Source organism: Ambystoma mexicanum, chromosome 8 (genome assembly GCF_040938575.1).
Source record: "Ambystoma mexicanum isolate Mex_15411 chromosome 8, UKY_AmexF1_1, whole genome shotgun sequence".
NCBI lineage: Eukaryota > Metazoa > Chordata > Amphibia > Caudata > Ambystomatidae > Ambystoma > Ambystoma mexicanum.
In genome coordinates this window covers 210,942,393-210,965,163 of record NC_090929.1, presented here as the reverse complement: position 1 = coordinate 210,965,163, position 22,771 = coordinate 210,942,393, and the positions used below count along the sequence as shown (strand labels likewise).

The window sequence follows — 22,771 nt, the reverse complement described above, 5'->3', positions numbered from 1 at the left end:
CCGTTGCCCAAGGGATGTTCCTGGTACCCTTCCATCTGGCAGGAATAAACAACACCATTGCCAGCTCACTCGGCAGGGAGCTGCGGTCGTGCCATGGCAGGATCAAGTGGATCCCCTATTCCAACGATGGGGCAATCCCCAGATCGACCTATTTGCGACGGCGACGAACGTCAAGTGCCAGAGGTTCGCCATCATGTTTCCCCAGACGGGGAGCATGGGCAATGCTTTCTCATTCCCCTGGGACAGCCTATTCCTGTATGCGTTCTCACCATTGCCGTTGCTGCTGCGACTCATCAGTCAACTCAGAAGGTCCCGGTGCAGGATGATCCTCATCGCACTGGCGTGGCCGAGGCAGATTTGGTTCCCGGACCTTCTGGACATGTCGGCGTCCCCTCCACCCCGCCAGTCAAACTGCCGATGGACGCGGATCTTCTCGCCAGGGAAGGAGGCTCCATCCTCCACCTCGACCCGGGATTACTGAACCTGCAGGCCTGGCTCCTGCAGCACAACAGTTCGGAAGGTACGATATCCCGGCGGACTGCAAGGAGGTGCTTGCAAAGGCCAGGGTGTCCTCGACTCTTAAGTGCTTTGGACACAAATGGAAGAGGTTCTCTGTCTGGTGCCATGCACAGAAGATCAACCCTCTGCGGATTACGGCCCCTCAAGTGCTGCCGTACTTGCTGTCGCTGGCCAAGGCGGGGCTGGCGCACGCCTCCATCAAAATTCATCTAGCGGCGATCTCCCGCTACACCAGAACTCCGGGCAGTCATCTCTGTGGTCTCATCGCCTGGTGAAGGAGTTCATGAAAGGACTGTTCCGCTCGTTCCCGCCGGTGAAGTCTCCAACCCCGGCGTGGGAGCTCAACGTGGTGCTGACCAGGCAATGGGCCCGCCATTCGAGCCTCTGCATTCGGCACCGTTGAAGTTCCTATCGTGGAAGACAGTGTTTCTTGTGTCCATCACCTCCCCACGATGAGTGGGAGAGAGCCAGGCCCTATCCTGTAAACTTCCATATCTGACATTCCACGAGACGAGGGTAGTGCTGAGGACGCACCTCTCCTTCATGCCCAAGATGCCGTCGGACTTCCACCTCTACGAGCTTTTGGTGTCACCTGTTTTCTTCCTGTCGCCTTCGTCGCCGGCTGAGAGGACTTTGCACTCACTGGATGTGGCTAGAGTGCTGAAGTTCTACGTGGACCGCACGAAGAGCCTTCGGAAGACATCACAGCTGTTTGTGAACTTTGGACCTGTGAACCAAGGGAAGGCCCTCTTGAAGGCTTCCATTTCCAGATGGCTCTCCGGCTGCATCATCATCTAGGGAGGAGTCCAGAGTCGGCCAGGCAGTGCTGCACAACCTGTTCGCTTGAAGGTGAGCCTGGTGAGGAGGTAAGAGATGCCTAATGTTGAGTTGTTGAAATGCTTAATGTTGAGCCTTGCCACCTCCCGTGGTTGCATGCGTGTACTCGGTGGTCAAAGTGAGCGGGAGCGGTTGGGAGCGGTGCTCCTCTACTTTTTAAAATTAAGTTTTACAGCTCCTATACTTTTATTTTAAAAAGAAACCGTTCCGGAACAGTTTAGTTTTAAAATAACAGTGTAGGAAGAGTTTGAAACGTGCACTTTCAGTGCACTGCACTGAACGTTCCCCCTAAACACCAGGCGCATGTGTTTGGGGGTTTGTATTGTGCGTGGGAGGGTGCGTGGCGATGGGGTTTGTGGGGAGCGGGTCAGGCTTGCAGGGATCATGGCTCCACTACTTCTTTTCTTACACTTCGACCACTGCGTGTACTGCTATGTATTCTTGTATTCATGAGCATGTGAATCGATGCCATGCTGGAGAAGGAACAAGTTACTTACCTGTAACTGTTGTTCTCCAGCATGGGTCTGGCATGGATTCACATGCGAACCCTCCCTCCAACCCCTCTGCAGCTCTTCTCTTGGTCCTACTGCCACTTTACGTGCTACCAAATCTGAAGATGGCTGCGAGAGGAGGGGCTTAGGTAGAGGCCAGTCATTGGCTGGGGGCAGTATGACCCAGAGACCAGTGATTGGTTATTAGCAGAAAGACAGTTCAGAAACTAAACTGAAACTGATATTTTTCTTTACCGTGGATTCCCAGCCTGACGATGGGTAATATTCATGAGCATGTGAATTCATGCCAGACCCATGCTGGAGACCAACAGTTACAGGTAAGTAACTTGTTCCTTTTCTCCCATTCATTCCAGCCTAGCTGCCACTCACCCAGCAGGGTGGCTGTCCTTGCTAGACAGTCAGCCAGCCAATCACACCAGAGTGCCTTTGGGTCTCCTAGGAGACTAAGCACAGGGAGTTTCGGGCACCTCCCTCACTTTCTGCCCACCCAAGACACTCGGGCGCCAGAAGCGGTCTTCAGTCCTGAAGCCCGCCAAAGGCATAGGAACAAAGGGACCAAACCTGGTTTGACGCGCAGAGAAACTCTAGAAGGACCTTTCCAAAAAGAAATAGCGAAAAAAGAACACCAGGACCTGTTTATACAAAGGGGGCTCAGACGCCATCTTGAAAAACATGACTCCCGTGATTTAACGCTACTGGTGTTCGCAGTCGGGAAAAATCATGGTAGTTTGTTGTAAAACCACTGCCACCAGCCATTTCGAGAGGAAAGGATAGCATTTTTAATGCTACTTGAGCTTCTAGACTTGGGGGATACTAACTAAACCCTCCAGCTCTCTATTGTAAGATGGGGTGTGCTGGGTCTAGGAATTTGAAAAGACTAGTAAAGTCAATTTCACTTTAATTTCTCTGGGAAACAATAGTTTATCCCAGATAGTGTTTAAACCTTGGGGACAGCCTAAAAGGCTTCCTTCCCCTGTGTCACTGCACTCAGGGTGCTGTGTGACACACATGGACAGATGATGCCTGTAGGAGTGGTCTAAAACTCCATAATCAAAGAACACGAGTAAAACACATTCAAAATACATGAGAGAGTGGGAAAAAAGGCTCACACTCTCCAGGTAAAAAATCAAGTCCTTAAAATCCAGCCAAGTGGCTGGGGGTCTCTATGGTGAAGGAAATTAGCACATTTTTGAGAATTCTCCCCAACAAGGATTCAGCCGCTGTAAAAATGCACAATGGTAGGAAAATTAAACCACTGCCACCAGCCATTAAATTTAGTGAGGGTAACATAAAAATGTTTACATGGGTAAGTAGACACAGGGCCTACTAAGTAACCGCCCAGCACTCCACATAAGATGGTGTGTGCTGGGTCTACAGAGAAAAAAGGGAAGTAAAGCCAATTTCACTTTATTACTCTTGGAAACAGTAGTTTATCCAAGAGAAGGTATTTAAACCTTATGAGAAATTCAAAGGACTTCTCTGTGACAACTGCACTGAAGGTGATGTGTGTCAAAATACAAAAGGTGACACCTATGGAGTTTGTCAGACTCCAAAAATCACAGAAAAGAGTCCAAATCAGATCAAAAATACATGAGTGAGAAATGGGTCTCGCTCACTCAGGATAGAAATGAAAAGTCTTAAAGTCAAGCATCAGAGCTGGGCGTCTCTTAGGTTGTAGGGAATTAGCACAGAAGTGCAAGTTCTCCCCAAGACATGTGCCCACCCTTCCTCTCCTCTGGAGTCGAAGCCGCATAGAGGTTTTTCTTGTCTATCACTGCATCTGCTTTATTACATCTGTACTCAAGCTACAATTCATGCAACCTCATGTCAGAAACAATCTGGGGGACCTCGACGCGTTAAGGACCATGGGTAAGTATTAACAACACGCCCAGTTGACGTCCTTTTTTGAGTTTCGGAAACAAATCTTGTAATACTCGGACTACCACCAGGTGTCGGACTATGCAGAGCATGTGAATCTAAATGGATGCAAGCATCAGAAATAAGATCACAGAGAGTAATGTGTCCCATATATGTACTTTTTTTATTCAGAAAAATGCCTGAAAATGTCAAATAAAAATTGTCAAATGTGCAATAAATGCACTTTGGGCAGGAAAGAAAATGCAGATTCCGTATTATACCGGACAGGGTTTGCCGGGTTGTCCCCTGGTCCCCATGTTTGATATAATGGGATTCAGGGGAGTCACCCGCTTCCAAAGGAAGGAGTGCTGCGAGGAATAATAGTAATAAAAAAATTTTCAAAAAAGAAAAGGAACCTGCAACGAAATTACCCACCCATTTTAGGGGTAGAAGACAAACGTTTCAGGGGGGAAGAGCAAGGGGAGGATCAGACGGGAGAGAAGTTTAGTAGCTACAAGCGACAGTAGCTAGGGAGCGAGGTTGCAGGTAGGGGTAAGTGGGATTCGACAATTTTGTAAATCGAAGCTTTCCAATTTGCTGTATTCTGTCTCGATCTTTTCCGCCTCTGAGTTTTAACGTAGCTACTTTATTAAGTGTTTGATATTAACTGCTAGTTGTCATTTTTCATAATGTAATATGGCCATAAATATTTTTTTTTATGATTTTCTAAGCATGTTACCTGACTTTTCACTGTGGTGCTCATTGAGGACCCCTTACAAACTCACCACTGTTAGGACAGTTTTTCTGAAGTTCTACCAAACTTCATCAAAACCATTCATCTGAGACAGTAAAAGACTCCACTCTTAATATGAGGCTGTACCACCCCAGTTCATGGTAGCGTATACCGAGCAGCCAGGCATGTCTTAGGAGGGAGAGAGTGCTGTAGAATTAGTACAAATGAAATTGTAATACGAATGGTCCAAAGAGAAACAAACACTTTGTATTGAAAAAAATAAAAGGTTTATTTAAATACAAGTAGTCCCAGATAAATCCTGGGGGAAATAAATACCATCACATATGTAACCACAATTATAAAAACACAACACTATGCTTGAAGGTACACTGACCAAAGCATACACCTTATTTGGAACACCTAACGGGAGTCCTAGGGAAGTCAAAACCAATAGTTACTTTTAGATTACTTTCAGTAATACCAGGGTAGTAGACCCTATTAGTTGTACTGTGACACTCAGCAAGAAATCGCAGTCCTATCAACTGGACAATATACTTTTCTGATCTAGTGAAACACAGATACTAGGAACAGTATATACCTATAACTTTGACTCTGGATAAGTTATTCTAGAGGAGTTGGACCCTGGGGTGTAATATTCAATTGCAGTTGCTTTTCAGTTCAGACTAAGGGAAGCAATAACTCTTATCTTTTTTTAGGTTAACAGTTATACTCAAAGTAAGTAAAACTATACACTTTTTACAGGAGCTATAAGCATCTTAAAGGCAGGTGTGAACCTTTTTGTGTCTGTCTAAAACAGACCCGGAAAAGCAAAACCCAGTGTTATACTTTGTGAATACCCAAAGTTATTCTAGGTTGGTAAAACCTAATAGACTTATTCTGGACAGGCAACTGCAAGTTAGGGTAAGCAAGACCCAGTTGGGGAACACTCATACATATATTCTAAGAGGAATAACCTTAGAATCTAATCCAAATCTAGACAGAAATATGACTGTTAGCATATGCCACACTTAGATGGAATTTCAGAAATGTGATTGTTAGCATATGCCACACTTAGATGGAATTTCAGAAATGTGACTGTTAGCATATGCCACACTTAGATGGGATTTCAGAAATGTGACTGTTAGCATATGCCACACTTAGATGGGATTTCAGAAATGTGACTGTTAGCATATGCCACACCTAGATGGAATTCTCAAGCTTAGTTTGCGCCAAATCTAGGCAGTAACATGATTGTTGGCATGTGCCACACTTGGACGGAATTCTCAAACTTAGCCCGCGTTGCATCTAAATAGAAATATGATTGTTAGCAAATACCACACCTAGATAGAATTTCAGAAATGTGACTATTAGCATATGTGACTCTTAGCATGCACCACACTTAGAATTATGAACCTAGCTTGCGCGACATCTAGATAGAAATGTGACTGTTAGCATGTACCGGACCTAGATGGAATCCCACAATTGCAAGGACAGCAATGCCAACTAACCAACTAACTAACAATTCCATCCCTCTGCATACACCTCTCAAACTATAACCAAACACAACCACAAGCCTTAAACGCAGCAATCCGCACAAACTTCACAACAATGCAACAACAAAACAAACCACACATAGACTTGCACAACAGCACACGACGACTACGGACCATAAAACACCCCAAGCCCAGCCGACGGACCCACCGGGCTGAGGCTGCCAACAGCACATCACTGCTCTCTTGCACTTTTCCAGCTTATTCCTACTAACCCACCCCCCCTCCTCCCCTTTTCAGAGCCGCCAGAGCGCCAGGGGACCACTTCGGTGGTGATAGTGCGCGGTACAAATGACCTTTAACATTAACATTAACATAACATTAACATTAACATTAACAATAATAAAGTGAAACCAACAGCATTACTTTTGGAAAGAGACGCAACCAAATCACAGATGAGTAATATACCCTTACATCTACTTTCTGTTAGAATGGCGAAACAATTTCTAAGGAAAGAAAGATGTTAGATATTCTTTTCAGAATGGCTCAACATTTCTAAGGTAAGTAATAACGTTTGTAACTATTCACTCTCAGAGTTAGTTACCAACCACATTTTTTTTACAAGTAAGTAACTTTTAAACACGTATTCTCTTTTCTAGGCAAAAGGCCCAATCCTTTCCCTTATTCTCGGATCATGAGCGTTCTCAGTGGCAGAAGGGGGGGGGGAGGGGCTGGATGGGTCAGTAGTCTCCAGTGTTCAACAGGCAGTTTCAGGATAGGTTCTTAAGTAGCAAAAGTCAGCGTTCCTAAGGAAGACTGTTAAAACGGGGTGATTATTTTACTTTAGAGTTAGTTGAGGGTTCCGGGGCTTCACAGAAGACACCCTAGGAGGATTCCAGCAGTGGGCCTGGGTGAACTGGACGAGAGGCCTCCCAATCACAGAAAACACCTAAAAACTGCAAAGGAATCGCAAGAGACATAAGGTAAGTAAATACCCAAGCTAGCACAGTGCCTCAGTGTTGGCGAGAATTCTCACAAATGTGCTTATTCCTCTCATCCTTGGAGACGCCCAGCCCTTTGGCTGGACTTTAGGACTTTTATTTTCTAACCTGGAGAGAGGGAGACCTTTTTCCCACTCATGTATTTTTTTCTTTTCTGTGACTTAGACTTTCTTTTGAATTTGGAGTCCGACAAACTCCATAGGCATCTTTACATTGCGACACACGGCACCTTCAGTGCAGTGGCATAGGGAAGTCTCTTAGATTTCCCACAGGTTTAAATACCTTCACTTGGTGAAACAGTTTCCGAGTGAAGTGAAATTGACTTTACTTACATTTTGTAACTTTCTAGACCCAGTACACACTATCTTACCATACGGTGCTGGAGGGGTTGCATGGTATCCCCTTTGTCTAGCTTCTCCTGTAACATTTTTGTTACTATTTCTTCAATTAATGGCTGGTGGCAGTGGTTTACTTTTTACTACTGTTAGGGAGAATTCTCAGAAATGTATTTCCTTCCAGCTTGGAGACCCCCAGCAACTTTGCTGGATTTTGAGGACTTGATTTTTTTAACCTGGAGAGTGTGACCCTTTTTTCCCCACACTCTCGTGTATTTTATTGTGATTTTGAACACTGTTTCTTTTGGTTGTGGAGTCTGACAAACTGCATAGGCATCATCTTTTACATTGTTGTCCCACAGCACCTTCAGTGCAGTGACACAGGGAAGTCTTTCAGATTTCCCAAAGGTTTAAATACCTTCTCTTGGATAAACTACTGTTTCCAAGAGCAGTAAAGTGAAATTGACTTTACTTAGCATTGTAACTTTCTAGACCCAGCAAACCCCATCTTACAAAAGAGTGCTGGAAGGGATTACCTAGTATCCCCGTTGTCTATAGTTTCTCATGTAACATGTTTTATGTTACCCTTTCCTCACAGAATGGCTGGTGGCAGTGTGGTTTTGTTTGAACTACCATAGTGTATCTTTAGCACGGGCTGTGTTGGCAGCTAAAGTAAAGCGCACACGGGAGCCATCTTTGTCAAAATGGCACCCGGTTGTATTTTTTTGCCATTTCTTTGTGGAAAAGTCCTTCTTGAGATTTGCTCTGCGCGCCAAACCAGGTATGGTCTCTTTGTTCATTTCGCCTTTGGTGGGGTTTCTGGAGTGAAACCCGCCTCTGGCTCCAGAGTGTCTGGGGTAGGTGGGAAGTGAGGGAGGTGCCCGATACTCCCTGTACTTAATCTCCTAGGAGACTCAAATGCACTCTGTGGTGATTGGCTGGCTGACTGTCTGGCAAGGACTGCCACCCTGCTGGTTGAGTGACAGCTAGGCTGGAATGAATGGGAGAGAACTGTATAAAAGGCGAGTCCTTTGGCTTGGAAGGCAGTCGACCACTGGACGAAGGAACCGAAGAACTTGAAGAGGACGCCTACAACTCCTGGACCGTTGGTTTGCCCGGTGAAGCTCTGCTGCAGAGCCGAAATGCCAAGTTCGCACCGACCGAGAAGCCCCTGCAAGGACAACTTCTCCCCTTGAGTTGGTGGGACCAATCATCTCCAAAGTAAGCCACCTGGACATCCATCTCAGAGCTGGTAGAAATTTCCACAGAGCTGCTGCTGGAAACCGTATAGCCAGGGAGAGGAATTCAAAAGCAAGGAAAGCCCATCTCGACAGCCAGGAACCGCAGTGTTGCTATTTGCAGTAGACGCAAGGAGGTGAAACACAGAACAACCACTTGTTTGGATGTTGCGAGCGGTGACCATCCCATTGCAGTGCAGGAGTCTCCAGACGTCCTCCCTCTTGTCCCCACAACTGAGGCCCAGGAACAGTGAGATCTGCAGAGCTGCTCAGGAACAGAAGTCATCTGCTGCACCTTTTCATCATTACAAAAGGTACTGTAAAAGTCTGAGAGAACTTGCCTCTTGCTGTAGAGGTGCTTGCATCTTCTACTACAAGTCTAACAGCTTGTGGCCCTACGTTGATTCTTCAAAGACTTCTAAAACATTGTGCAAAGACTTTTCTTAGTTGCCTGCAACGAAGTGGTTCAGCTCATATAGACTTTTGCCCATTGACTTTGGATTAGCCTGTTCCACTGAATGACTCATATTGGGGGATCTGAAAGTAATTGGCTGCTTAGAGAATATTTGTCGCCTCTTGTATGTTCTAATAACCTTTTCCCTTGACTTAATCGTAAATGACTCTAAATGCAACAGTGATATTAATGTCCCTAGCTACTGAAGTTACCAAGGGTGTAGGTTGTGTCTGTAAGCCATCCCAAAAGGGTACTTACTGATTTAGAAATATTAAGAGTGTGTATTTTGTGTAGTATATTTGAGTGGTGTTTTATATTGCCCCCTTCTGAAGAAGGCTTATTGTAACTGACTGATAAATACATTAGTAATTGTTTCATCAAGAAACCTTTTGTGTAAGTTTATTTGAATACTTGTCACTGTGAATCTGTGTAACTCCCCTACATTTCACATGGACTCCTCTTGCGATAAGCCTGACTGCTCCACATGCTACCAACCTGAGTAGTGCAGACTTATACCAAAGGTTGAGTTTCTTGGGCCAGGAGGACAGGGTTGTTATAGTGCACCCAAAGGGTAGTGCATGTAATCTTGCCTAACAAACATGAAGGAACTCTTCAGCGTACTTAGAGTTGGAATCACCAGCACCTCCACCAATCACATGTATCAAGGACGCCTCGTGGTGCTCGAACATACAGGCAGCACTAATAAACAAAATAACCATGTTGCAAAACAAAATTTTATCTAAACTACTTCTCATCCTAGACAGCGCTCCCAAACCCACTACTTCAACGTCGCCCACAAAACATTGCAAACCCTTCAACATCTCCCACCTCGCCACCAAAAGGTAGAGAACATAATATCTAAATTAAAACTTTCAAGATGCGATGGTGACACCTGCCCGGCACCCATCATCATTGAGGCTGCTAAAGAACTTGCACCATTCATCACGGCCCTCATTAATACGTCCTTGGATTCAGGCATAGTGCCTAGTAACCTTAAAGACGCCTGGGTCCTCCTGTTTATTAAAAAGCCCACTCTAGACCCTGCCATTCCCACGAACTACAGACCGATCACCACGGTCCTTTTCTTTAAAAAAATCAATGACAGAGCAGCTTATCTGCAAATTCAGGAGCATTTAGAAATCAAATACTTTCTTGGCCTCAGGCTTTGTTTTCAGGCCGAGGCACGACACTGAAACAGCCCTTATTGTCCTAAAGACTCAAATAGAGGAGCTCAAAGGTAAACTTGTCCCCCTCCTCTCTTAGACCTGTCAGCCGCGTTAGATCATAAAATCCTCTGCTCACATTTTAGGACATCAGCACATTTCCCTCACAAAGCCACAACGTGGATCCAATCTTAGACAATACAACAATGAGTTTTCTCTCAAATAGCATCAGCTAAACCTGCACCAGTCATGTGCGGAGTCCCACAAGGCTCCTGCGTGTCTCCCACCCTCTAATGGATTCACTAAGCCTTTGTTTGACGACCTTGACCGTCTGGGTGTCACCTACACTAACTATGCAGTTGACACCGAGATATTCCTAATCGTCACTGGAGACTACGACAACGACACTAAATTGCTTAATGAGATCTACAGCGTCATCCAAGCCTGGATGGCAAAACAGGGACTCTGTCTCAAGGATGTGAAGACAGAGCTCCTCCTTCTAGGATCAAAACTCAAACTAAAAAAACTTGGCAAGGAGTTTGACACTCATCATTGATGGTAACTCCATCAAGGTCTCCAAAGAGGTGAAAACTCTTGGCATATACATCGACTCCTCATTAAACCTATCAAGACGGGTCAATGCATCCGACTCATTCACAGCCTACACCTACAAGCTAATTACTGCTTGCAGGCCCTTCCTCACTACACCTAATTGCATTACCATAGCTAGAGCGTTAGTACTCTCCAAGCTAGATTACTGTAACACACTTTATCTTGGAACTAGTCAAGAGAACTTGAGAAAAATGCAAGTTCTACAAAAAACGCAATCGGGGCTGCTCTAAATATCCCTAGATCCCATCACATTTCAGAGACTAGACGCAACCTGAACTGGCTTTCGATCAAGCAAAGGATCGCCCACAAAACCCTCTCTGACCCATAAATGTCTTGCCAACCTCGACCTAGCTCCTACATACCTGACTAAAAACATTGTACGCAATAGTTCACACCGCCCTATGAGATCGGCCCAGGCACACTGCCTCAAAGTCCCAGGCTTCAAAATGCAAAAGGCAGGCAGGAACAGTTTCCCAGTACTTGCAGCCAAGTTATGGACCTCATTACCCCTCTCTATCTGAACCAGCCCTCCACCTATTTAGAAGAAACGCCAAAACCTGGCTTTTTGTGAAGGGAACCTTGGCTCACACTGCCTTTGGCCTGTAACCTGTAATGCTAGCATATCTGCTCTATTTTTGTAAATGTATGACCTAGTGTATAAGTTGTGCATATCCTAGCGTATGTACATTGTATATTTATTTAAAATCGCAGTCACAAGATTGCTGTAAATTGTATTCCTGCACCCTGTAATTATGTAATTTGCTGTATATATCAATGTCTCGTTTAAATGTACTCTGTAACATTCTCCTCCTTCACATTGTCATGTACCTTCTGTAACCATCTATGTAAGAAGTGCACCCAGATGCCCTTGGGCTTGGAGCGCCATACAAATAAACTAAAGTACCCTGATCTGGTTTCGCTACAGCTCCCAGAGTTGTCCTGGTCACTAAACTAGGGTGGCCTTCTATACATCTGTCCACCAGGCCAGGGTATAGAAAATCAGTCCCAAGAGCTATGTAGGCATTGCTGCACATGTTTGCAAAAGAGTACGTCTTGAATTCTCAGTAACGACAAGATACTCATTTTGGTAGGGCAGTCCTTCAGAGTTTTCTGGTTTTGGTGAGGTCCTTGCTCCACCCTCCTCCAGATCAACACACTCCTATGGGAGTCAATCAAACTGAGGAATGCGTGGGAGAAGGGAATCCATTTGAAGAACAAATGACTTGCCTCTTGCTAATGTTCTCTAATAGATGTTACTCCCACAGATTCCTCATCATTCTCCCGAAATGCCTCCTTGGGCAGAAAGCAAGTTACACCCTGGTTCTGCAGCCCCTTGGCATCAGAGTGCTAGGGAGGAAAAGGGGTGGAATTATGGTCACAGCTGTATTGCCTCATTATATACTGACCCTAACATCCGGTCAGGCGTAGAGGCATCGGGCAGTGCTGCGCTGTGCTCCCTGGTCGATGGATACCAAACATGAGGAATCTTCGATAGGAACATCCATCAGAAAGAGAACATTACAGAGTTAAGTAATTTATTCATTAATGCTTTGCTTGAGGAGCAAAGCGCAAAAACGTATTCAATCTTGTATCAAAACGACAATTTTGATGTTGACATGGGCTTATAATACAGCATTATTCAGATTTGCTAGACTTTTCTATGGTGAAAGGACGCACGGATAGATTAGCTGGAAATGGTGTGTGTTTTTAGCTCAGCCTGCTACTAGTGATTTGGTGCTATCTGCCACCAGTAGCAGTTCCCTCATTGATTTTCCTTTTAGTCTTTTGTTAGCAATTTAGTGCTAAACTACATTAAAGCATTTGTAAAGCATTAAAGCAAGTAAAGCATTTTCTTTTGTTGCTTTTCAGTGCCTGAAGACCTACACTTGTCACAAGAATGAAAAATATTGTATATTTGCTAATTTTTCTGTGACTGGCGGCAAGGTATGTTACTGCTCCGACCCCCATGTGTAAGTGTTAGAATGAACAGGCCAGGCGTAGAAGTGTTAAGGCCATGGTAAATGCATTCTTTTGAAACATGAAAAGTAAGGTATTGTGCCGTAGAGCAGCAGCGCATCTGGGTGGAAAATTTCAATTGCTCTGAACGGAGATAATTTGCCACTCTTTACTCTGCAATAGTGTGATCTGTGGAAATGTAAATGCCAACCAGCCAAAAGCAATGAAGAGGGTATCCTGGATTTGAGACTTCATGTGAATGATTTTTCTTTTTTTTAATTTTTTTTTTTACTTGTATTGCTTCACCATGACTACCGATTTGCTATTCTGATGTGCTCCTCTATCACATCCAGCTACACTGGCAGCCGTAATATCACAAACATTTTGCAACATGTCGACTGCTTTATTTCTAGTATAACATGAAATAATACCAATAAATTAAAGCAAGCCAATTTAAAATACATTCAGACATGCCAAATTTAAGGTTTCTAAACCGAATTTACTTTCTTGTAATGGTTTCACAGTTTTATCATTTTTTCATCTCTGCATGACTGCTTGTGCAACTGTTGAACAACTAAAAGTCTCATGCTGCTACAAGGCACCAGAATTCATGCTTGCGATGTTAGTTTGGATTCTCTCCTCCCTTTGTCCAGGTTTTGAGGGTATCTTCATAAAGCAAGACAAACTGTTAGCTTAAGTACACTGAGCAAAAACGTGTCTGTATACACTTCCAAGTGGGCACTTTCCCATAGAACAGGTTATTTGGCCGTATTCATTCTAGTTAGAGGAGCTCCAAGACTTCTTTGTGTATCTTTAGGAATGTGGGATTTCACCCTTAGTTACCCAGGGTAATCCAGAAATGGACCCCTTGCTCACTGTGCTTAGAGGGGCGCAGACTCGCCTCACAGAGACCCGACTAGGCCAAAACATGTCTCGAGTTGCTTGTTCAGAGTGTAATTGCCTAGCATTTCGGTGCTGGGCTGTCCAAGTGGGTGGGACTAGACTGATATGTAAATTGGTATTTCTTCTCTGTGAAAGGTACAGTTAGCTAAAACATGGTTGTAGGCCCTCCTGAGTGGGCACCTTCCCACACAATAGGTTATTTGACTGTGTTCATTCTCGGTAGAGAGGCTCCCAGACCTCTTTGTGTATGTGTTAGGGGAGTTTTCATAAAGTCCAATTGACAAAAAGACGTTAGTAAGCTATCTCAGTGGTTTGTAGATCCCCCAACTCTTAGTATCAGTCTGTACTAGCTCAGAACCTTGGTAGAGTGGCAGAGCATTCAGGCTCATTTTAAGAGGGAGATGTGATCTGTAGGGTAGTACACTGAATCCAGTTAGGCACAGCAAAGAAGCACTTACAAGTTATAGAGAAGTATAGATGTATTATATTTACACCAGAACACTTTAAATACTTTAGATGTTTATACTAGGACACTTAGGAATACTTGATAATACACTTCAGAGGGCACTTCCACTTTTGTGTTTGTTCGCGGTTATATTTGTAGCAACGTTAGAAAGGGAAAAGACAATGTTATCGTATTATTGGTTATTGCGCACTCTTGCGGTTTTCAAAAGATTTATATGGTAATGCATATACTCTGCAAACACATAAAGTAAAGTCACTTCAAGGGAGGGAAATGGTTAGTTAGTGTAACATGACCTTGGGGCAAGGTTCTATAGAGGTTTTCTTCGCATAGTAGGTACTTTAAGTCCTAAAACGCAACCCTAGCTAAAGGCAGTTCGGAGATGGCTTGAAGTCTTGACAAACAGCAAATGAAGAGTTCCTGTGGATTTCTTCCAGTCTCTAGTGTTATTGAAGCAGCGAATTAACAACTAACAAGGGAGACCTTAAAACAGACTCTAGAAAGAGACAAAAGCAGTGGCATGGGTCGGAGGTAAGAGGGCGTTGCCCTGGGCACCTCTATGTGCACTCCAATGCTCTGCAGCAATTTCTTGGAATCAGGCAAGCAATACCTTTTTCTCCACAGTACCTTAGGTTAGAAGAAAATGTTTGTGCTGGACGCACCGTGATGTTGCTGCTCTCGAATCGACCTCCGGATTCCTTGGTCTGATGACTGAAGGCAGCACAGTGGACGGGATCTCTTCGCAGTAGTCTCAAGAGAAGAGCTGTAGCACGACTTTTAGCAACTTCTTGGTTCACTGTGTGGTTTTGGCGCCTTTTCTGCAGCACCAACAAAGGACACGAATCGCCCGGCCAATCTTCTTTGCTTCCTGCAGTCCCACGTTCTGATGAAAGGGTCTGCGTGAGTTGCATTGGGTCGGTGGAGTGTCCTTACAGGTTCAGCAAAGATTTGAACAGATTTGGCCTTTGCACAATGATGCATTTAAAATGGCCAGCAAGTCTCCTGGTATTGGGCTTCTGCAGCTCGGGGAACTTTTAGGACCTCGGGAGATGGCTTGTTTCAAAGTTTGTCTTGGGACTGGTTGTTCCCACCAGCCAAAGGGAAGGAGTCTTCTCCAGGATTGGATCTTTCATGGATTCACATGCTGTGAATATTCCACGTTGTCAGGCTTGGAAAACCCAAGTAACTTTAGTATATTAGATTTCCTATGGAAAAAAACGTCGACACCCTGAGTTTCCCATCAACGTCGGTATGGGTGCTTTAGGCAGCACCCATGGGAGGTCAAGTGTATAGCCCCGCCCCTGCGCCTTCCCCTCAGATTTTAACCGTTTTCCAAACTGATTGGATTACCTCACGTTCTCTTCAGAGAATTCGTCTTTTTGTGATAAAATGTCATCACTTCAGTGTTCGCTGTACCCACTCTTCCGTAAAAGAAAGATGTTTTCCAGCTCCATTATGGAAGGTCCAAAGAAATCTTTCTTCAGGGCTTGTGCGACCTGCGTCCTCAAGAATGTCTACGAAGGGGACCGGCATTCCGAATGCCTGTATTGTTTATACTCCAACCATTTCATCAAAGACTGCGACATCTGTCCCAAAAAACCCTCAAGGACAGGAACAGGTGCCTAATTTGTTGGTTGAACGAGGGGGCCTATCTGTCTTCGGAGGTCAGTTCCTCACACGGAGGAATGGCGTCCACTCCCTCAGCTAAGAGGTCCCCACGCGCCAACGCTCACGGTCAGAAGATCCGCTGCCTAAGAAACAGCGCGCAGGTGAGCCTAGGCCGCCTTCCAAGAGAAGGGATACATCCAGGAAAGGCCCTCTGTCGAGTGGTGAGGAGCGGGTGCCCCCCCATCCCTCAGGACACTTCCAGACCTAAGAAAAAGGGCTCTCACCCGCAGAAATCCGCGACTTGGCCCGTAAGTCTTCATCAGAGAAGGCCTCATCGACGCCTGCTTCCTAGTCGACAAAAAAAATCTGCTGACAAGCATCGCTCTTCAGCATCCCACACACAAGTCTTGATCTGGCCACAACACTTCAAAGCACAGTTCCAAGTCCTCCAGTCCTGCGTCTTCACCATTGACGACGGCACCGGTGAGGAACACATCTACAGCTCTCGGCAACTGCTCCATCGTCGAAGACCACTTCATTGTCGACTGTTCCGTTGATGACCATACCATCGACTACTACACAGTCGACGAAGAAAAAAGTCTGTCAACCCATACTTCCTTGGTTGAACCAGCAGAAGATCTGGCCGCCAAGAGATCGAAGCACAGAACTGTGCCTGTTCAGCAGCCCACATTCGCAAAAAGGTCTCCAACCATACTGCTAGAGGAAATACTTAAACATGAAATCATTTTTGAAACACTGCCATATGACAAGCAGGTGGCTTTTGAGTGTGATCCCATGGAAGGGCCACCAGAAACGCCTCTTCTAAATCCATCAGTCATGGGGCTGCAGCTCATTGTGCAGTCACCTGCCCTGCCGTCCACTTCAATGGACACTGGACCTTTCCACCACAATATCAGCTACTTAATCCACAGTCATTGCTTACTCTGCAAGTTCTCTCCACTTTGCAGTCTCTCCTGGGGCAGTTAGGCGCCAGGCTCCCTATGCCTCAAACACCAACGGTCCCTGTTAGGCAAGATTGTATGGAGTACCCTTAGGGTGCACTACAACAACCCTGACCACCTGGCAATAGCAACCCAACCTTTGGGATAAGTCTGTAATACACAGGTTGGTAGTGTGGACGAGTAGCCAGGCTTATCTCAAGAGGGGTCAATGTGAGCTGTAGGGGAGTTACCCAGAGACTCACAGTGACAAGTATTCAATTAAACGCTTACACAAAGGGTTTCCTGATAAAACAATTATTAATTTACCAGTCAGTTAATGTAAGCCTTTTTCAGAAGGGAGCACTGTAAAACACCAAACACATATACTTCAAAACTATACACTCTCTTGTTCAGAACTATACACTCTCTTGTTCAGAATCAGTAAACACCCATTTGGGACGGCATACAGCAGAGACCTACACCCACAGGTGACTTCAACGGCTAGGGTGCTGTTGACATTAATGTATTACTGTTGCCATTCAGAATTAGTTCAAGAGCAAGTCAAAGGAAAAGATTATTAGAGCAAACAAGATAGCACAGTGAAACAGGCTAAGCCAAAGTCAAAAGGCAGATGTCTATATGAGCTGAAGCTCTACCTTGCAGGTAAGTATAAAAGTCTTTGCACAATGTTTTAGAAGTCTTTGAAGAAAAAGAAGAATCAATGTAGGGCCATAAGCTGTTAGACTTGTGAGTAGTAGAAGATGCAAGCAACTCTACAGCGAGAGGTAAGTTCTCTTAGACTTTATTACAGTACCTTTCAATTGAAGAAAAAGTGCAGCAGATGACTTCTGTTCCTGTGCAGCTTTGCAGATCTCACTGTTCCTGGGCCTCAGTCGTAGGGACAAGAGGGAGGACTTCTCCTTATTGGAGACTTCAACATTCACCTGGATGCCTTCTGTCCTCCCTCTGGACTCTTTCGTGACCTCTGCGACTCACTCTATTCTCCCCTGTGGCTTGACTCACTGTGCAGGGCACACTCAGGATGCCTTGATCTCCTCAGATCTTCCCTTTCTGTCCCTCTCACCACTCTTCTCTCCTGGAGTGATCACTTTCTCCTTTCCTCCCTTCTCACCCTCTCCACCCCTCAGGCAAAGCCACTTCATCACTGCCACCCACCTTCTCAGTCATCCGACCCCATGAAGCGTGTGTCAGTTGAGGCTTTCGCCGCCACTTTCTCACCCCTCCTCCCCCTTAGGCTGACTCTCACCCTGACACAGCCCTTTCCATGCTCCTCTCGGCTATATCTGATACTCTTGATAGTCTTGTACCTAGTCACACTTAAACGCAAGTGCAGGGTGGCCGAGAGGAAATGGCGTGCTTCATGTACATCCTCTGACAAACTGGCCTGCCGCCTACTCTAAAGGCAACACCGGCTCTCTGTCCTCACCAATAAGAGAGCTCATATCCAAGCCCGTGTCTATGCGGCATCTAACAACTTGGCTGAACTCTTTAAAATCTGCAAGGAACTGGCCAATCCTGCTGCAGTCTTTAACTCTCCTGTCCCCTCCCAGGCCCTCCGCATGGCACTGGCTTTTCTCTTCATCTCTAAAACTCAGGCCATCCTGTCCTCACTCTACTCCTCTCTCCTCCCTCTACTCCATACTTTTACTCTGGCCCTTCTGCAGCCACCTCTCCTCCCTCCTTCTCTGCTTTTCTCCTGTTCTCCGCAGACTAGGTTTCTAGACAAGTCCTATCTATGAAAGTCTTGTCGAAATAGGTTCACCCCTGTTCCTCAAACCATCAAGGACCACATCGACTCCCTGGCTCCTGCCCTGGCCGACTTCTGCAACCACTCCTTTGTCACTGCAGTCTTCCCATCCCCCCTGAAGCACTCCCTTGGCACCACCTTCTTTAGAAACCTTCTGCTGACCCCTCATGCCCGGCTAGCTATCGCCTAATCTCCATCACTCCCTTCCTGGGGAAACTCCTAGAAAAGCTGGCCATCTCCCAGCTTAATCTCCAAACAGAATCTGTTTGTCTTCATGACCATCAGTCTGGCTTCAGAGCTGCCAGAAGCCAGGAAACTGCTCTCCTGAACATTGGTGAAGACCTGCTCTCCAACCTTGATTTTAACACCCCCCTGTGTCCTCATCTTGCTTGATCGCTCTTCCGCCTTTGACACAGTCAACAATGCCATCCTGCTCTATGTGTCTGTGATAACCTGGCTATCACCGGTCAAGCCCTCGCTTGGCTGACTTCTTTCCTCTCTGACTGTCCCTCCCAGGTCCAACTTGGGCCCTTCCTCGCCGCTATCTTTTCCTCTACCTGTAGTGTCCCCCAGGGGTCTAACCTCTCTCACTGGCTGTTCAACCAATAACTGGCACTTCTTGTCCAACGCATTGCCGCTCTCTGCCCTAACTTTCAGTGATATATGGATGACACTCGGCTCATTTTCAGGCTACCTTCGGCCACCTCTTCAGTCTCATCACTGACTGTCTGCTATCCAGGAGTGGTGTGCCACCAACGACCTCTGCCTTAATGCCAGTAGGTCTGAGATTCTCCTCATCAGCACACCCACTCCCACCTTTCCTGTCGCTCTCTGGCCAGCCTCTCTTGGCCCTCTTCCTGCTCCCATCTGCGAGGCTACAAACCTCGGGGTCATCTTCGACTCCACACTCTCCTTCTCTCTTCACATCTCTGACATCTCTAAGAAGTCACACTACCAGCTGCACCTCCTCGGAGGTATTCTTCCTTTCCCCCTCCTTCCCCCAGAAGCTCATGGTCTCAAGAGCTCTGGCTTTCTCTAGGCTGGTCTATTGCAACAGCCTCTTTCTAAATCTGCCTTCCTCTACTCTCCGCCCTCTGCAACTAATCCAGAACAGGACTGCGAGACTTGTCCTTGGCCTCAAGCCCAGGGATCGTATCTCTCTGAAATCACTGCACTGGCTCGCAGTGGCTGCGAGGATTAAGTTCAAAACCCTTTGCATTGTCCACAAGGCCTTCTGGGGCCTCAATACCTTCAACTCTCTCTTCCTAAATATCTTCCTTCTCGAGCTCTTCGCTCATCCAACTCCAGCTCCCTCAGGGTCGGTCGCTTCTCCAAGCAACGAGTTGGTGGTAGATCTCATTCTTCGGCTGGGGCCTCCCTCTGGAACAGCCTCCCTGAAACTTGAGGAGAACCATCTCTGGTTCCGGAAGCACCTCAAAACCTTTCTCTTTGCTTTTGCTTTTTCTCCTCCTCTCCCCTGCTTACCTCCTGGCTGAAACTGCACTGGTTACCTGGCCACCCTCTGATCTTGGGCCAAGGTCCCTCCCCCGCTAGACAGACACACGGAGACACACACTCACCCCCCCCCCCCCCCCCCCCCCCCCTCTGCCTGGAAACCCCTGCATTTGGAGACTGTTTCTGTATCCCTACAGTGTAACTACCAGCACTTGATGTCTGCACTTGCCACCCGTTACTTTTACTTATTGTTATTATTCTATTGCCATGTACTGCACTGTCCCTTCCCCGCGCTTTCCCCCTTCCCCCATCCCATGCACTTGTGCGATCTGAATGATACCTGGCCTAGTAGGATAGTAGGCCTTTGTTTCCCCCCTCCCTTGCCTCGTCGCGCCTTGAAACACTTGTGTGTAGGCACGTTTATAAATGCCATATCATATATCGTATCATAAGTAGAGTCTTTTCCAATGTTTAGAAAGTCTTTGTAGAATAGAAGCAATCAAAGTAGGGCCACAAGCTGATTAGACTTGTGAGGTAAAGAAGCTGATAGCAACTCTACACATGCAACCAAGCAAGTCTCCAACGAGGACAAGTGGCTACACAACAAGAGGTAAATTCTTAGACTGTACATTACCTTTAGGTTGAAGAAAAAGTGCAGCAGATGACTTCTGTTCCTGTGCAACTCTGTATTTCGAATGGATTGTGTCCTCCAACTTATTCCACATGTAATGTCCACAGCTGTGTAGTTCGGCAACTTTTTTGGCAGAGGGTGTCCTGCGTCGGTTCGATGTCCCTCGATGGCCACCATCGAGGGCGACGTCACTGGATGTCGTAAATAGGACACATTGCGCCCGTAGCCTCAGTTCAGTTTTTTTCCGCAAATGTGTTTGCTTCAGAGACTCTGCGCGCCTAATGTTTTACCTTGTGAAGATGTCTCCTTCGCACCCCTCCGACTCTGCGGTCTGGCTTCAAGACTTGCCGGGACTGCAAGTCTAAAATGTCGATCACCAACCTGCATCGCATTTGTTTGTGGTCCTTGGGTGAGAGTCACGACACAGGCAACTGTTCTAAGTGCCAGTCGCTGACTGCTGAGGCTTTGCGGGAGCGTAAGGTAAAGCTTCAGGTAGGTATGGGTGCTAAACCCGGTAAGTCCAAACGTACATCCAAGTCGAAGGGTATGTCCACCAACGATTTGAGGGGCGACTGAAAGGATTCTCGGTCCCGGAGTGGTTCCCGCCATTCGTCATCCTCGTCTTGGCATTTAAGGAAGCGCCATCACCGGTCACCTTCCCCGTCCTTCTCAGAGGATGGTGCCTCAAGGAAAGTGGCTTGTCCAACGAAGTGCTCGACTCGGGAGGAATGGGCTGCCTTTAGGGAGCAAATGTTGGCGATTTTTCAATCGCAGGGCACAGTTCCGTCTGTGCCTTCTCATGAAGCCGGCAAGGAACAGTCTCGAACCGTGGCTCGTACGCCTTCGGGCTCTGGTCCTTGGCGCGATCCTCATCGGGAACCTTCGCGGCCCAGTTCGGACAAGGCTCAGTATGGTTGCAAGAGACGTGCTTCCAGGTCTCGGTCCTCGTTCCCATCGAGACCGCAGAATCCTGCTAAGGGCTCGAAGTCACGGTCAACTCCGTCGGCACTGTGTCCGTCGGACACGGATGTTGAAGCAGGGCCTTCGTATCAGCCCTCGGCGACGCCAAAGCAATCGCCGCTCTCAACGATTTTGGGGCTTTTGTGCCGAGATGTAGCGCCTGAGATCCCTGATGTTGTGGATCCTCCAAGGAAGGCTACTTGCAAGTCTGTGAGGCCGGTGGTGGACTCAAGACCCTCTTCTATCCGAGGCACGGTTTTTACCTCCCTCTGGATGACATTTAGGAGGAGGAGGAAAGGTCAGACTTTGATATGGACCCTATTGAGTCTGATGAGGCGCCTGTGTTTTCTGGAGACAATTATTTGGAAGAGTTGAGGCAAAAACTCTTCATGATGCCAGTGGTTTGGACACTTCTCCAGAAGTGGAATTTGGCTGGCCTGAGCATGGGGCTCATGCGGAGTCGTCCTACAGGAGACTCATGGCTAGGGTCACGAAGTATCTGGGCTGGTCCAGTCCTCATGAAGCTTTTGTGCAAGATAATCTTACGGACATTTTAGATCAATCTCCGTCCTCTGACCCGGTGTTACCTTTTCATCTCACTTTACAGAAAAGGGTGGCGGCTGCTTGGCAGTCACCAGAATCTCTTCCGGCAGTTAACAAATCAATAAAATACCACCCTTCTGGTAGCGACCCCAGCTAGTTATCTTCTCACCCCACTCCCGAGAGTTTGGTAGTTCAGGTGGCTATGTCAACCTCAAGGCAGGTGGCGTACCCTACCATCCCTCCGGATAGGGACGACAAACACGTCGATGGTTGGGCATGCAAGGTGTTTTCTGCGGGGAGTATGGTGTTGAAATCAGCCAACTCCGCTGTGCCTTGGCAAGATTTTCATACATTCTGTGAAATTGTTTCTCTTGCAGCTGAGCATATTCATATTCCCAAAGGGGAAGAAAGGGATGGGTTCTTGCTCTCGTGCAAGATGGCAAGTATGCCATGTGTGAATCCCTTCAGTTGGGTTTGGACACGGCCGACAGTGTGAGCCGGTCCATGGCTGCGAGCACCGTTATACGCAGATTTGCGTGGTTGCAGAGGTGTGGTTTTGCCCCGGATGTGCAAGCCTGTCTTTTGAACATGCCCTTTGATGGCGCGCATTTGTTTGGCAGCAAGGCTGACGAGAGCCTTGAGAGGTTGCAGACCTCAAAAGCTGCGGCAAAATCTTTAAGCGCAGCTGCGCGTCAATCTTCGCCTTTTGTCCTAGGGGAGGTTCTTTTCGTTACTACTCCTCCTTTGGTAGAACGAGAGGAGCTGCCAGTCAAAGGGGCCAGCGGAAAAGTA

At 46.6% G+C, this 22,771-nt stretch overlaps 1 protein-coding gene across 1 annotated transcript in view; it reads left to right on the top strand.

Moving 5' to 3' along the window:
- WDR5 (WD repeat domain 5) overlaps nucleotides 1-22,771 on the top strand; it is a 433,335-nt gene that overhangs the window by 379,327 nt on the left and 31,237 nt on the right. Inside the window, exon 12 of the mRNA XM_069609613.1 lies at nucleotides 12,621-12,695. Coding sequence (XP_069465714.1) covers nucleotides 12,621-12,695 — 75 coding nt within the window. The remainder of the gene's footprint in view (nucleotides 1-12,620; nucleotides 12,696-22,771) is intronic.